General features: G+C 42.6%; 1 protein-coding gene across 1 annotated transcript in view; it reads right to left on the bottom strand.

Annotated features, from left to right (window-relative positions):
- LTK (leukocyte receptor tyrosine kinase) overlaps positions 1–16613 on the bottom strand; it is a 183602-nt gene that overhangs the window by 28681 nt on the left and 138308 nt on the right. Inside the window, exons 14-23 of the mRNA XM_019496461.2 lie at positions 16385–16516; positions 15708–15864; positions 14614–14796; positions 14103–14201; positions 13485–13637; positions 11135–11245; positions 10040–10226; positions 9031–9121; positions 5964–6028; positions 3323–3452 (exon numbers count right to left, since the gene is read on the bottom strand). Of these exons, the coding sequence (XP_019352006.1) occupies positions 3323–3452; positions 5964–6028; positions 9031–9121; positions 10040–10226; positions 11135–11245; positions 13485–13637; positions 14103–14201; positions 14614–14796; positions 15708–15864; positions 16385–16516 (1308 nt within the window). The remainder of the gene's footprint in view (positions 1–3322; positions 3453–5963; positions 6029–9030; positions 9122–10039; positions 10227–11134; positions 11246–13484; positions 13638–14102; positions 14202–14613; positions 14797–15707; positions 15865–16384; positions 16517–16613) is intronic.

Below are 16613 nucleotides of genomic sequence, written 5' to 3'. Positions count from 1 at the left end.
GTTTGCAAAAGAACACCCTGTTTTTGTTTTAAAATCACTTTCCTATAATTTCTTTGTGTCCCCTAATTCTGATAGTGTGAGAGATAGTAAACAGTAAATCCCTGTTTACTTTCTCCACCCAAGTTATTGTTTTATAGGGCTTTATCATCCTTCAGTTATTTTATCTCTAAGCTGAAAAGAAGCCTCTCAATGCCTCCAGTCATCGAAGAAGAGAGGAACAGACATAGATGGGAAGAAAAGAAAGGCTGGATGGGATGAGAAATAATTGGGGAGAAAAGGAAGGGAGGGTGAGAGACACACAGGGAAGCAGTGAAAGAAGGAAGTGTTGGCAGGAGCAAAGGGCCAAAGATGTGTCAAAGAAAAGAGCAAGAAAAAGGCTGTGCTTCTACTTAAAATCTATAGCTCTCCAGATAGGTGGAGTGAATCTGTTGAATCCTACCGACTGTGAATGAGTGCTCCATGCATGTTTTTACACTTTTACACTTTAGAGCACTTTTTACAGCACTATAAAGTTACAAAGATCTTAAACAAGATAGCAATGCAGTGCTTGGTAGGGGGTAAGGGGCCTCTGAGCCCCTGCACTTTCCAGGCTAGGAGGAAGAGGGTACTTCACAGGCTCCTGGGGCTTCTCCACTGGTCAGAAATTTGATCAGCATACAGAAGTTATTTAAAGCACTGTAGGTTGCTAAAGTGCTATAAAATACAGCTTTTCAAATGTAATACCTCATTTACAAGTTCTGTACCCATTTTAAAGTGCTGTAAAGCTGTGCACTTCTGTTAAGTCATGGCAATAATGCACTTTAAATGGCGAAAAAGCAACTTCTGTACACACCCCTAGTGACGGTTAGTGAGTGGCCCACCCTGGATACAGTAGCAAAAGCTTCTACCAACGGGGTTGAACAAGAACAGCTCTTCAATGGTGGCAAGCTGTATGAAAATAAACATCAAAAGAGTGCTTGAAAGCACTGGGAAATGACTAGAGGCCTTCCAAAGAATGAGTTTGGGGCTGTAAGGGGGTCACACAGCAAAAAAATAAGAGAGCTTTTTTTAAAAAAAACATGTCATCCTATATTTTGAAGGAACTGAGAGAGAGTGAGTTATGATGAGTGAATGAACTTCTATATGCCAGCGCCACAGGCTGATAAACTTATGCATTCTTTAAGTTAAGGAAGAGTTGACATTCAGGTATAACACAACAAAATGAATTCTTTATTTAAGATGCTGGACACACAGACTATAGCTCTCTCAGGTTTTCTGGTTCAGATTGATGGGCACTGCTTCTGTTGCAATAACCATGCATGTTCCATTTAAGCAATCATGTAATGATTTGCTGAATAAGTTATTGTCACAAAGCAGATGCTAGCCCAACACACACAAAAGCTGTGCTTTTTCTCAGCAAGTCCTACTTATTCTCTTGCAATCATTTCTGGGGAAAATTCCTTGGTGTGTCTTCAAAGAAGTTGTTATGATAAGTGCTTGGGGGAAGGGAGGAGAAAATTACAAGCACCAAGCTCAGTGAAATTCCTGGAGATGTCAAGTAAAATCTCTCTCATTAATTTTATTGTGCTTCAGGATGCTGCTACCTTGGTCATTTCATAGCCTCAAACCACATAATTTGTACTTCAGCTGTTCGGGGTTGTTTTTACCAGTGAAGTGAGTCATTTCATGATTGTGCAGAGCTCTTGGATGTTTGCCACTGAAAGTTAGAGTTATAAACAAGTAGCTTATTGAGGTGAAACAGAAATTGAGCAAGTAAGGTATAGGCAGGAAGAGACCCCTGGCTACATTGTTCTATCCTGTTCTGGAAGTCCCTCTGTTAGTAGGCTGATGGAGTTTCATTTTTACTGTGGCCATAGACACTTACGATGAGATACATTAACAGTGACTGAAGCTGCTTGATGTTGCAGAAAGAGCACTCAAGAACATTTCTTTGTTCTCTATGGGGCTGTTTAGTTTGACTAAATTCATGGCCTTTTTAGTCACTTTCAGCTAACATTGTTTCTAACAGGTTCGTGTTCACACTCATGTTTGGGAATGCCTGTTCTTCACATCAATATTATTTTTTGGGTGCAAACAACAGTACTTATTCGCCCCAGTTTTTTGTCATTATTAGTTATGCTTTCTGTTTTGCACGTTCACAAAAGTTGTATGACTTTATGACAGTGAAACAGTTAATGCTGTGTGACCCTCTTAGCACAGACATGTATATTGGTATACATGTACTTCACATAGTGCAGTTTATTCAGTAAAAGAAGAGGAACAGTAAGGCACCTTTATACTAATATAGTTTTCACAGTATGGTCATCTCATCAAAAATTCGCAGTCCTAATTTAAATCGTTATAACAGTACAAAAATATGCACAGACCAGGACTCCTCTCCTTCAGTCAGCAATTTGGGAACAGAAACAATATATGATTTAGGTAACTAGGACAAACCATAGCAAACAACTGAAATCCACCAGTACATTGAAAACTGCCCAATCAAACTATTCACTGAAGACTGGCTAGTAATAAACATATTTGCAGAAATCAGGACTGGTTCTTGAACAATTCCCAAAAAGAAAGAACAAATTATATTTGATAATTTAGTTGCAACAGTTATTTAAATCAGTAATACTGGTACCTAGAGGCCCAGATCTCCTGCTGATGTCAACTGACACAGCTCCATCAAAGTCAACAGAATATACTGACTGACACCAGCTGATAATCCAATATAACATTTTCTCATTAATAAGCATCACTGTAATTTTAGCTTTACACATGCCACAGCAGTTATTATGTAAACCAGGAAGCTGACATGAAAAATAATATATTCTCCTATGTGTTGGAGTAATGTTGTACTCATGATGATCCAGGAAATATGGGAGAGGCAAGACTTTTTGTGGGTGATATCTTTTACTGGACCAGCTGCATGGTTGGGATTGACTTAGACAAATGCAATTCATCCTTCTCAAAGTGATCTGAAGTAGGAGGCATTGCATTCAGGAATGTCTATGTCTAAGTCTAGCTCAATCACACAACTGCTCCAATAAAGAATATCAGCCACAGAAGTCTTTCCCTCTTGCACATTTTCCTATGCTGTTTTCCAGATGTTCCACATAGAGACCAGTGGAGTTGAAAAGAACAAATTCTCCACTCAATTTCTCCTTCATCATTAGTAAAATGGATCCCTTGGAATATGTGGTAAGAATCATTTAGCTCAGTTTCTTAAAGTTGAGAAACCAGTCACACTTATTCTCAGCCATGTGTGCTCCAATACCCTTATCTTTAGTAAAACGCCCCAGTAAAAACAGGCATAAGCAGGAAGGTGAGGATGGCTAACCACACGTGGTCGATTCTGCCGAAGGAAGCTCTTCATGTCTCCACCAGCCATGAGCTCCAGCAGAATGAAGCGAGGCAACGTCTGCAGGCTCACACCAATGCACCGCACTATGTTTTGGTGATTGAACTTACTGCAAACAAGCAACAAAGAAAGGAGAAGACAATACTGGAGATGACCTAAAATCTTTTACATAGTTCCCTTTCCTAAACTTTAAGGATTTAGACTAAGTAGACTCTGGATACAAAACACCCTTCCAGAACAAGTCCCAACTTCAGCTGAATCAAAGGCCAGGACATTGGTTGTCTGTAATCACAAGAAATCCAAAGAGATTCAGTATAGATTTGCCCATTCCAAATTTCTTCAGAAACTGGGAAAAGATAACAAAAGCTACCAAATTCAGCAGGCCCTTTCCTCCATGCACATCTACTGTAGTTCCTTTATGTTGGTCCGGGATAGTACAGAGACAAAGATTTTTTGTGATATCTTTTATTGGATCCATTTCCTGAGGAAGGGGCACTTGGGGTGTTTATACGTGTGCTCTGGGAGTGTGTGTGGGGTGGGGGGGGCAGGTGCTTGATTAAAGCAGCCTGGAGCATCGCGTGTATCGGCGTCCCCTCATTGAACGAGCTGTAGACAAAGTGCCCCTGCTGCCATTTTTAAGTGCAGGGATGCTGATACATGAGATGCTGGAGGCTGCTGGAGTGCAGTAATTACCATGGTCCAGCAGACTCAATTAATTGAGCACTGTAATTACTGTAATTGGTGCCCAAAAGCTTGTCTAACAGCTCTCCCAACAATGCAGTTGGTCCTGTAAAAGGTGTCACCTTGCCTTTTGTATGTTTCTGCCTCCTTAGGAGGTAGGCTGAAGGCATCAACACCTTTTAAAATAGTCTGCTAATCAGGAGCCAGTACAAAATGTTGTCTTGGGTCCATCCAGATGATGTTTGCAATGCTTTGGCAAAAAGCATTTCTCTCCAGAAAAGTTCCTGTTTTCCATGAAAGAGGTGTGAGGAGGTCTTCCAGATACTCTGTCTGGTGGGGTTGATTTAAATGCTATAACCTTCAGATCTGATAGATCTAAAATACATGGAATTATGGTCATGACTCAGTCTTCCATCCTTCCTAGACAGACAAATTATATACCTCAGAGTTCACTGTCAGAGGAGCTTTCAGATCAGACTTTCCAAATGACTATCCAGTCTGCTCTCCAGAGAGATCAGAGGCCAGATTTCTCCTAAGAGAACTGACCTTCATTGAGAGTGGGAAGGAGCTTCCCCACAGCTCCTGGACCTCCCTCGTAAACTCAGTGCATCACCTGGTAAGAGTTCCCCGACTCTTGAGTCCAATGCAAAGGACAGGCAGAGACCTGAACCTTTGGGTTGGCTAATGCTGCAGACGCCATTAGCAGGGAGCAGTTCCTGTAGTAAAGGGAGCATGGGGGCTGCACCCTTGGTTGGCTGCTACATGAAGGACACGACAGGGGATCTGTGCTCTTCCTCTCTTTGGGCAGCTAGTTAGGAGTCAACTCAATCTGTCCCTAAAGTTCCCATAGCATTTTTCACTTTAGTAGGAGTCTGTCCTTAAATCTGTGGCTGAAAAATCCTTCTCTAGCATGTTGTGTATTATTGACCTGCTGCTCTAGACTGCAGCAGTGACTGAAATTCAGAAATGCTGCACAGCTATATGGCCAAAGCTCCAGCTCTTTTATTACACATACTGTATTCCATCTAATCAATGGGAGTTTGTTTGAATAAGACTATGGGAACTTACTCCTACATAGATTCATAGATGTTAGGGTCGGAAGGGACCTCAATAGATCATCAAGTCCGACCCCCAATGGAAAAGTGCAGTGGGATTCTTTCTGTTGTGGTGGGATTGGAGTATTTGTGTAGCTATGATGATCCAGGAAAGAGCTGATCCAATAAAACTGGCATAAAAAGCCCCTTGCCTCTGGGATTCTTTGACAGGAAAAATACTATATATGTAACACATTGTTAAATGAATTTAGAGATGTTATTACTGTATGACCATTGGAGAAGTGACTTTAGGCTTTGTAACCATGACCACAAGGAAGTGGACAACTGCCCATCAGAAATTGGACTGAGACCAGGGGGGCCCTGGTGGCTGCCTATAAGTACGCAAGGGGTGTTCATCAGGATCTGGGAGAATATCTGTTCACTAGAGTGCCCCAAGGAAAAACAAGGACCAATGGTCATAAACTCCTACAGGACTGTTTTAGGCTGGACACAAGAAAAATTGTCTTTACTGTCCGAACCCTCAAGACCTAGAGTAGACTCCCTCCAGATATGGTGCAGGCACCTACTCTAGACTCATTCAAGAAACGCTTGGACGCTTATCTTGCTGGGGTCCTTTGACCCTAGCTGACTTCCTGCCCCTGGGGCAGGGGGCTGGACTTGATGATCTTCGAGGTCCCTTCCAGCCCTAATGTCTATGAAATCTATGAAACTCATAGACAACTGAACCACCATTGAATGTAGTGACTTGCAGCTATTATCAGTCAGGGCTAGATCTGAACCGGTGAGCTAATTACTGATGAACGTTTCCACAGCCAGCCAATGAATGTTATAACTATATACACTGATTTACATGCTTCTGGTGACACTAAAACATTGAAATGTACCTTATTATCAGTGCCTCCATCAGGAAATCCATCTCATCCTGCTCAGAGCAGACTTCTGGCAATGTCTGTTGAATGGAAAGAAGGGAGAGATCCCCCCAAAAAGCAAAGGATAATTAAAGAAGGCACAGAAAAGTCAGTGAGACAATCAGTGAGTCACTGGACTCTACATTTTTACCCCACTGACAGAGAAAGAAAAAAAAGAGATTAATGAACTATGTGGAGAACATTCTGGGATACATTCTGGTATGTAGGACTTTTATGGCTAAAGCAAAATATACATGATTCCATTTGAGAACTGTAGTTACTGGGAAATTACCATGTGTAATAACAGCATATGTTGACAGATGCAAGCTACAGGTGCAAGCCTGTACTGTAGCATGGTAGCCACTGCACGGGATGGTGTGGCCACTGCAGGTGTGAAGACTGCATGTTTGCTCCTACTTGTATAGGGACTGAAAGAGATAAGGTTTTTGTTGCTGACTGCAGTCTAGTTAACATGATTTTTGCCATTTATAGTGTGGGCTGTGGTGGATGGGGCTGTTTTCTGCTAATTGAAATAAGTGGCTGTCTCATAGATGATCCCACTCGCAATCTATTAAATTGGTAGAAGATTTACAAAAGGAATATATTAAATGCACTCCTTCAAAAGTTCTATAACCTCCACCTACTCTTTCTGTCAAACCCAAATGCTGTGACAGTATGGGCTGATGATACAGTCAGAATATGATGCAAAGGAACCCAGCCTTCAGGCAACTGCATTGCTGGGTCTAGGAAATCATCTGTGTGCATTTAGGCTTTATGATCTTAAACAATATTCCCTCTCTCATAATGTGCCCTATGGATATTACATTGGTTTCCAGAGGGAAGTATGGCAGAATCATGGTAGAATTCAGTAGTTTCACTTTGCAGGGGATCATGCAAATATCCAGGTAGATTTACAGCCAAGATTTACAGCCAAGGCAAAATTATGGGAACTACAAAACTCTTAAACATGATGTGAGCAGTATGTTTAAGTAACACTGTATTACAGACATGTTGTATCTATGGTCATTATAACAATATACTTTGAATTAGAACCTTAATATGATAACACAGGCATCAGTCCTTGCTCAACCTCACTCTGGATTATTAAAACAATGAATAGTATTTGAATCTACTTCTGTCTGCCAGTTGTTTTGGTGTTTCACTCTATTTGGAGACCAAAACTACACTAGGCAGTTCCATTTGCACTAATTAGGTTCATTTCTGGGTCCTCAGACTCACCCACTCACTCAAGTTTCACTACTTCCAGGCAAGCATTTACACCATGACACAAATGTGGTTCTTCTACTTAAAAAAAAAAAAAAAAGAACCACAAAAATCTAGCCATTAACATTTTTTTTGCTAAACTATCTAATTTGGGGCCTAAACCACTGTGTTTAATATGTGAGTTTATAACATGAACTGCCAAGCATGACTGATCTCAGAAATCAGTGACTGGCAGTCTTTTGAGGCAACTGCACAAGCTGGTGTCCAAGGCCACCCATACAACACTGTGTGCATTATCACCCACTGTTATTATTTCAACAGTTTTTACTGGGTTAGAGGGCCTATAGGAGAAGAGTACCAGAGCACCAGAAGCTATATATAGGCTTAACATGAAGGGATGAGGAGTCAAGAGCATCAGTCACAGAAGTCTGGAGCACCAAGTAGTACTGAGGTTCTCAAACTTGTTAAATTAAAGGCACCCCTCAAAACATGTCAGCTCCTAGCTCCCATTTGTTTTCTTGATATGGGAAAAGAATAGAGTGATTCTTGTGTTGCAAAGAACTTAGAAAGACCACAACATGTCAGAATGTTTTTGACACTATGGATTCCTATTTGAAATCTCTGGGTTTATCTTATGAATTACGTATAGGTGTTTGCACCTAATATTGCATGGTAACCCATGGCACCCTTGAAAAGATTTCACAGGGTGCCACAGCATGCTAGTTGAGAATTACTGAATGAGTGCCTGAGAAGCCTGGGAATTCCCTGACCAACAAATCAATTTTGATTTGTGTGGCTAGATTATCTGCTTTCTATGGATGGATGACTGAGATTTGCTCAGATTCCCTTAAAATAGAAGGAGTTCTCCCTGGCACAGACAGCTGAGACAATCTCCTCTTTAGTTCCCATCCTCATTAAATGAACAGTTGTAGTTACTGCAATAGCCACACTGCCATCAAGATAGCTGTTTATTTTCAATCTGCTGCTACTACTAAATGGCTTAAAAATCAAAATGATGGGAAGTGCATAACTCCCAAATGCAGCACTAGCAGTGTGTGTAATGTGTGTAACACTGTGTGTGTGTGTGTGTGTAGCAATAATGCATTTCAGTGATAACGAATTCAGCGTGACGAAATCATCAGCAAAGCTAACCGCACTTTATCATGCATCAGCAGATGCATGACAAATAGAACCAAAGAGGTGATACTTCCCATCTATGCAGCATTGGTCAGACCGTAGTTGGGAGTACTGCATCCAGTTTTGGGCACCATACTTTAAGAAGGATGTGGATAACCTCGAGAGGGTCCAGAGCAGGACCACTCATACTGTTAAGGGTTTGCAGGCCAAGCCCTATGAGGAAAGACTAAGGGACCTGGATCTCTTCAGCCTCTGCAAGAGAAGGCTGAGAGGTGATCTTGTGGCCGTCTACAAACTCATTAGAGGGGCGCAGCAACGAACTGGAGATGCTCTGTTCACCAGGGTGCCTCTTGGGGTAACAAGGAACAATGGTCAAGAGAACAGATTAAGGCTGGACATCAGAAAGAACTTCACAGTAAGGGTGGCCAGAATTTGGAATGGGCTTTTAAGGGAGGAGGAGCTCTCCCCTACCTTGGGGTCTTTAAGAGAAGGCTGGATAGGCACCTGGCTGGGGTCATCTGACTCCAGCACTCTTTCCTGCCCAGGGCAGGGGGTCAGTTTCAATGATCTGTTGAGGTCCTTTCTGACCCTAGCATCTATGAATCTATGAATCTATAATACAGAACTCGCAGATATTAACCACCATACAGGAAAGTCTGGACTACCAGTTATAGGTACTGACCTTGATGGCCACCTGTAGCGGGTTGGGATCTCCAGTGATTCCTACCACTGTCCCCTCATAAACCTCGCCAAATGCTCCATGTCCTAATGCCCTGAAAAGAAAGAACAAGAATTACTTGATGCAAAAGCCTGGCATCAGAAAAGCCAGGACCAGGCTTAGGGTAAATGGAATCCTAGACAAGACAATTCATCTCGGTGTTGACCTAGTTGTAAAGTATCCAGAGTCACTTTTTGACCTCTACTGGTGCTGTGACTAAACAAATGGGTTCTAGAAATCCAGTAGTGCTGAAAATATAATAACCAACTGCATGATGATAAAGTGACTGCCTGGTTGCTATACTGATCCTGGGATCCTAGGTGTTAGCAATAGATTTATGATAATATTAAGACCACAGAGAATCAGGGTGTAAGAGATAAAGAGAGAAGTCTATAGACCAAAATCTGAAGAAGACAAAGTTAAAAAAACCCAAACCAAATAGTCAGATTTTCACTGGATTCCCTATGCAGTCTTGATATTAACTGTATTGCAAAGCATGTTTTTTCCTGTGGCATGAGGTTTTTTTCTAATGCAGAAAGGAATTCTGCCTGCTGTGGACCTGAAAGGGATTGACTGGACAGCCAGGTGGCAGCAGCAATTCAGGATATCAAAAGTATGAGTGAAATAACACAGGTGATCGCTCTTTTGAATGAAAGCTTGCAATAATCTGTGGAATATGTGACTTGTGTGCAAAAGGTTAAGTGCTGACATGGTACTGGGGCTGGATTTTTGCAAAATGATGTTTTTGTGAACTTAGCAGCAAATCACAGGTATAAGAGATAGTCCTTACAATAGCCACATTTAGGCTGGACCAGACTAGACTATGGGTCTTCCAAGGTTAGTTTCTTCTCTGTTTTTCAAACACTTTTCATACAATCAAGCAAGGCAAATATATAAGCTCCACCTTCCTTCACTTCAGATTATACCCCCTCCCCTGACTCAGAGAACTGCCCCTGCCTGCACTGAGCCTCACCGAAGCAGGGAGATGTTCTTGCGAGGGATCTCCTTCAGCTCGTTCAGCGTGGCAGCCTTCCCAGCAAAGCAGTAGTTGGGGTTGTAATCCGTCATGATGGTGGAGGTACGGATTTTGCTCAGTTTGTATTCTGGGCTCTGCAGTCGTGCTCTAGCTCCTTCCAGCTGCTGCTTCTTACGGTGATAGACTGAGGGGGGAACATCACATAAAACCAGGGGTCAACATCTGTATGAAGCAGAGGAGACAATACCAGCAATGCAGAGCAATCAATAGCAAGCAGAAACTGGGCCAGCAGCTATAAAAGCCAAGTAACATTCTTAAACCCCAGCATCTCTACCTGCTCCTCCTTGCAGTGCCTTCCCCATATTGACTGAATATATGAAGGGTGTTGTTCACCTGAATGGAGCTTTGTTCGGGATGCAACAAGCAAGAGACTTGCTGGTATTCACCAAAGAAAACAAAACAAATGAAGCTCAGTTGAACAGAGCTCATTGTATCCCCTTGAATAAGTGATATCTTTAACCAGTGACCATGACTTTAGTCTTTGTATATTAGTGACTTCCAAATGTGGGGGAAGGGAGAAGGGCTGCTTATGTTCTAGTGTTCCTTCTCAGCAGTTTTCCCCCCAGATATAGGAAGGACAGAACAATCTTGGCACAGGAGGACTGTTATTGTGCCTAGCCACTGCTTGCAGCTTGACAAAGACAGAAGGATCCTCACTAACTGCTACCCTTGACCTGTACAACACAGTTTTGCTCCATGTATAAGCACTGGCAGAAAGGCAACCCTAAGATGGGTTCCCTTCACCCAGCAGGGCCACCTTTGAGTCTGGCAGAGGCCGGACTGAGGGTAGCAAGGGTGAGCAGGAGTAGTGGTATAACTAGGGTGGGGTGAATGAGGCAATTGCCCCAGGTGTTGACTTGGGAGGAGGGGAGTGGTAAAAAAAGCAACTGATCCTAGCAGCCAGGCAATCAAAATCACAATAGTGGTAGCAATCAGAAGCCGTTGCTGTCTTTGTGCCCCAGCATCCCACTGCATCCCTACACTGTTGGCAGGAGTAAATAGACTAATACAAGTCACAAAGGTGTTTCTTACGGAAGGAGAGGCTGCCGCAAGTGAGGGCCATTCCAAGTACCACAATTGCAGCAACCACAGCCAGGAGGAGTGGGAGTGGCAGGTGTCCCTCTGGGATGGGGCCATGAGGCACTGGCAAAAAAAAGATGGGCACATCAATCAGGAGGCAACTACAGTGATGCTAAAGACCCACTTCTGTCTTGCTTCTCCCTCACCCAGGAAGTGAAGTGGTGGTGATGAAAGACCTTTATATCCATGTCATAACATTGGAGCCCTAGATGTTATAAACATTCATAAATCATTGAATAGCCATTTTACTTCTCAAACTCCAACAGATTCAGCAAAGATCCTTTATTGTGCTCTCCAGTTTTCTGATGGATAGAAAAATAACACTGCACACAAGCGGAAATTGCCTATGGAAATCTATGCTTTGGAACTGCAAAAGACACGATTAGATCATATTAATGAATATCAGCAAAACAGGCACTACAGGACACTGCTGGAGACAGAACTTGCATTTACAAGTACTAACCTGCTGCAGAGTTTCCTGTGGCCTAATAGAGCCGTATGTGTAGACAAGAGACATTTACTGCAGAGCTGATGGGCATTTTTACACGTTCCCGATGCAGCACTGGATGCTTTTAATTAGTGAGCCATACTAATTAGAAGTGCCCATGCATCATGTGTATCAGCAGCACAGCATATCCCCATGCTGAGAAAATGGTGCCAGTGTGCTTTGAACCAAAGCACATTGAACATGTTTTAGTCCAAAGTGCACTGCCACAATTTTGTCAGCATAGAGGCTGGCATATGGTGCAACTGCTGTGCTGCTGATACATGTAATGTGCAAGGCTGCCAGAGCGCATCAATTTACGAGCTACAGCAGACTCAATTAATTGAGTCTGCTCTGACGCACTGGATTTTCCATCAACTTCAACTCCACCAGCTTCAGTGACCCTGCCCTTTTATTTAGTGGTGTTACAGCAGAAAGGCCTTTAACCTAACATGTCTACTTATAAAGCAGTCTCCCCTGAGTATGATCATTTGCCATGGAAACCCATTGAGGAACTTTCAGCTGAAGCTTTTTTGGAATGCACCGTTTTCTCATATGAAGAATTTATTTCATAATCTTTTACACAGGTTACACTTTCAACCTACACAACACCGAATTTTTGAAACTGCAAGATTGAAGCAACTCAATTGCTTCTGTGTACATGTGTTTGCACTCCTCACAACTCCGTGTCCTTCAGTGTAAGATGTAGAAAGATGATGTTTTCCTGCCTCAGCTCTAAAGAAAAATATTCAAGTCCAGGCTGTTTTTCTGCCTGTGTACTCCCTCTGGAACTTCCTCCATCTACTGATCTAATGAATCATGTATGTCTAAAAAAGCATAGTTGAGTGGACAGGCTACACTTATACCCAGTTGAGGGAAAGGCCCAGCAAAAGTGAGAGACAAAACTCAGAAGATTTAGTTCATGTAAATAAGCATAGAGTCTTCTCTGTGGAATATCATGATGACAAGGTTTCATCCATTTTCTGCTCCTGTGCAAGTTGGGAATTCTGGGAGAACAAGCTATCTCCCTGTTTGGCATGGCACCTTCCACTTCCTGCTGGAACACAGAGGTAGGAGGTACTCAAAAATAATAAATAATTTTTGTTTAAAGTAAATAATCTTTTTTTCAAAAGTCAAGGGAGGATTCCATTTTCAGTCACCCACAGGTACTAAAATTGCTTTGTAACTTGTAGTGATTGTGACAGCCAGACAGCGTGTCCATAGCTAGCTGAACCTGAAAGCTAGCTCTTCTGCTGCATTCTCTAATGCTTTAGCATGTGAGACCATTGTCTACCATTGTATACTAGAGTGTGGAGCAGGAGAAAGGCAGCCAAGAAATATTTATTCTATCACCACCTTGATTGCTCACTTGCTACATCACTGTAGGGAAACTTTCTTAACCTCTCTGGGCTTGATTTTCAAAGATATTCACACACTTAGAGGCAGATAAGTGTCTAATAAGATTTTCAAAAGCACCTAAGCAAATTAGTTAATAAAGTCCAATTCACTTGAGCAGAAATTAGGACCATTTAGGTCCTTTGAAACTCCACTGGATGCATCTCCACATCTTTAGATACCCAAGTACCTTTGAAAATCTCTGCCACTTGTAGAAAGAATACTTACCCACTCCTTAGAGATGCTGGGAGGATTAACATGTTTAATGTTTGCAAAAGGACTTTGAAATTCCTCCAATGGAAGGCAAGATAGAGGAGGGGTATCTTTATTATGACTCAAGTAGCTTCTTCTAAAAAAAGATGAAAGGGAGCAAATACAACAAAAATGGAAGATATTCTGTGATGACAGAGCTCCGTCTTTTACCTGTGCAGGTGATGTTGTCGCTGGCTAGCACAGAGCCCATTTCACAAATGCAGATTGGCAGATTGGTCTCAAGGTCCCGCTTGCAGTTGCCTGAGTGGCAGTGGCTACAATTCAGGTAGATCTGAATCTCCACCTCACCATGACTCTCCATGGCTGAATGAGGAGTCAAATAAAAACAGAAAGATTTAGTTTATCTTCTCCCCTCTTGAAGAGGTAGAAAGAAGAGGCAGAAGACAATTGTCCCAATCTTGCTACTTAGGAAAACAAGAAGCCAAACACAACAGGGAGCAGGTCCAGCAATGACTGACTACTGATCACTTTGGGTCATAAAGGTTTACTGGTGAAGGAAAATGGGGAAATCTGTGACCCAGTAAAGTAGCTGAACCTTTAGACTTGTCTCCTCTCCCTGCCTCACAGAGAGACACGAGGAAGATCTTCAGCTGCTTTACATTTATTTAAGTCAATGGAGCTGTGACAACTTGCACTACATGAGTATAAGCCTTAAAAGTATAAGCATGGTAGAGTGTTTGAAGAGGGTAAGAAGGAAGAGAGCAGTCAAGAGAGAGGAGGTGAGGGTGAGACAGAGACAATAGTGAGAGAGCAGAGAAAGCGTTTTACCTGCCAGGGGATGCAGGAAGATTTCCCCAGTTGGATTCACAAAAGAAATACCATCCTGCCCATCAGCAGTGATCTCATCGCTATCTGACACGTGCCCACCTGAAAAAAAGGTAGGAGTCACCATTTTTCAGCTGTACATGACATGAAAATGTTAATCAGTGTTAGATGCTAGGGTCTTCTGGTTGCTCTAGGCTCTAGGCATCTGGAGTTACACTGGGATACTATGCCAATGACATATCAGTGATACAAAGTCAGTGTGTCTTCTCACATTGTCCAAGACAATGAAATCCTTCATCCAAGACCAGTCAAGGATGGTGGAATCATTCATTTCATAGGTTCATATGGTGCAAATGAGTTAGTTTTAAATAGAACTGATCATTATTTGATGAACTGTTCTCTCTGGACAAGCCAAAGACAGGACAGGGGATGGTTAAATATCCATTTAAAAACCTAACAATGTTCCCAGTCTCTCTATCTCCCCTCCCCTAAATGAGGGAACAAACAGACCCACCTCTGTAGCCTCCGCCTCCTCCACCAGAAGTACAAGCTCCTCCTCCTCCACCAAAACCACCTGAGGTTGCCCACTGAAGCTTATTTAGTGCTTGGGGACAGGCCTGACCTCCCTCTCCACCTTCCAGGAGGGACTTCCCAGCCCGAGGAACCTGGGTGATATCCTGCCAGCCACCCCCTCCTCCTACAAAGAGAGAGAAATTAAAAAAAACAGTGAGGCAACTGAACATGGACAGAAGAAAATGAGGGTGAAGTGTGTGTATGTGTGTGTACACATGCACGCACAAGAGGAATGAGGATGTCCAGGAATGTAGCCCATTGCCATTGCCAGTACCACAATGGAAGTCTAGCCTAAGATCTCCTTTATCTGTTGTTCCTCTAGCTGTGACAAAGCACCTGGGAGATAACCCCTCACCACCTTGGTTTGTCAAGAGACTTGGAATAATAAAAAGAAAACTGTCATGGAACTTTTTGCATCCCTTCAAGATGAGAACTGAGTACAGTTCATGGGAAGAAAATAAATTTAAAATCAGGCCTCCTCACCAAATTAGACAATGGATAGAAATTGGAGAAGATGTAGAAAATCACTGCAACTGGATGTTTGGTCCATTCAGGAATGGATTCTAAACTCAGTTGCTAGGAGAGAAATCTGACCTGGATTTCTGTTTCTGTATGGACTGGGGATTCCAGTTCAATCCCTGTTTTTCTGTTTTGGTGGGGACTAATGCCTCTTCTATTGTTTCTCCTCAGCAAGACATTGCTACAAGGAAGGGCTCAGGGTTACCCCATTCTTTTCATTTTATGGCTCACTTCTTATATGAGATTTCCTCCCATGGAACAGGTTCTCTTGCCAGTTCCCCACCTTCCCTGTGGCATTTTGTCTGCTCAGGTGCTACATCATATGAAAAGAAGGCCCCTGTGAACTGCCAGTGCACCCCAAATCATGACCATTCACATACCATTCACATGTCTCTGTAAATCATATCTACCTAAAAATGTGTGTGAATCAACATGATGTCTGTCACTTCAAATTAAGTCCTCAGGCCAGTTCTATATGTTCAGCCATAAAACCTAGACCTCATACTGCTATCTTACCTGCTGCCCCTGTTTTCCCATTGACTCCAGGCACTGCTGTGTTGTTCTCAAGCTGTTCCAGGGGTATATCATCCAGCAAGTTGTCTTGGTCCTTCAGGTATGCCTTTCCTCCTCCTCCTGCTGCGATCAGCAAAGGTTCAAAAGTCCCATCCTTCTGCTGCTCAAATATACAGACCATTCATTATATGAGGCATTCATACAGCACAGCAGGCACCAGATAAGCTTTCGGCTCCTCAGATATGAGAACACGCAAGCTTCATCACATTAAAAGGCATAAAAACATCTAAATGTTGGCCAAAGTCCAGAATAATGCTACAGATGGTTTTCTGACTTCATTATGAAACTGCTACCTCTGCCTACCTTGATCTGAGTCCAAGTGAATACTAGTTCTTGAGGCTGAACTTGTTTCAGCATTGAACAGTAGACTTTGTTTGATTCCGAGTACTGATCTTTTACTACCAGAGCTGGCTGTGCTGATGAGGCAGTACAGCTAGCCCCAGTAACAGTAAAAAAGGAGGATGAGCCTATAAAGAGGTATGGAATTTAAATGTTTTAAACAGTCATCTCCCATCCACTTTCTGTAACAGCTGACAGCATTGTATGATATGATCAATACTGAAAGGGACACCTTTAGTCAGACTCTATCCAAAAGGGTGCTCTGAGAAAGGCAAACTTACTCTAAAGACGTAGGTGGCTCCTCCTCCTCCACCCCCTCCTCCAGCCCACTCCTTCAGGTCCTTTGTTTTTTTGTAATTGTCTTCAATGAGAGATGACTCCCCCAGGCAGATCTTCTGGGTCTGAACATTTCCCTGAAAGAAGTCAAAAGGTGCAGTCAGAGATCACCAGCAGCTACCTGGCAAGCACAGACCAGTTCGAATGGTTCTCTCTGTAGCTGGACAACTCGCT

Source organism: Alligator mississippiensis, chromosome 2 (assembly GCF_030867095.1).
Source record: "Alligator mississippiensis isolate rAllMis1 chromosome 2, rAllMis1, whole genome shotgun sequence".
In the NCBI taxonomy this organism is placed as follows: domain Eukaryota; kingdom Metazoa; phylum Chordata; order Crocodylia; family Alligatoridae; genus Alligator; species Alligator mississippiensis.
The sequence above is the reverse complement of the archived record's forward strand: the minus strand, read 5'-3'. Positions and strand labels throughout refer to the sequence as shown.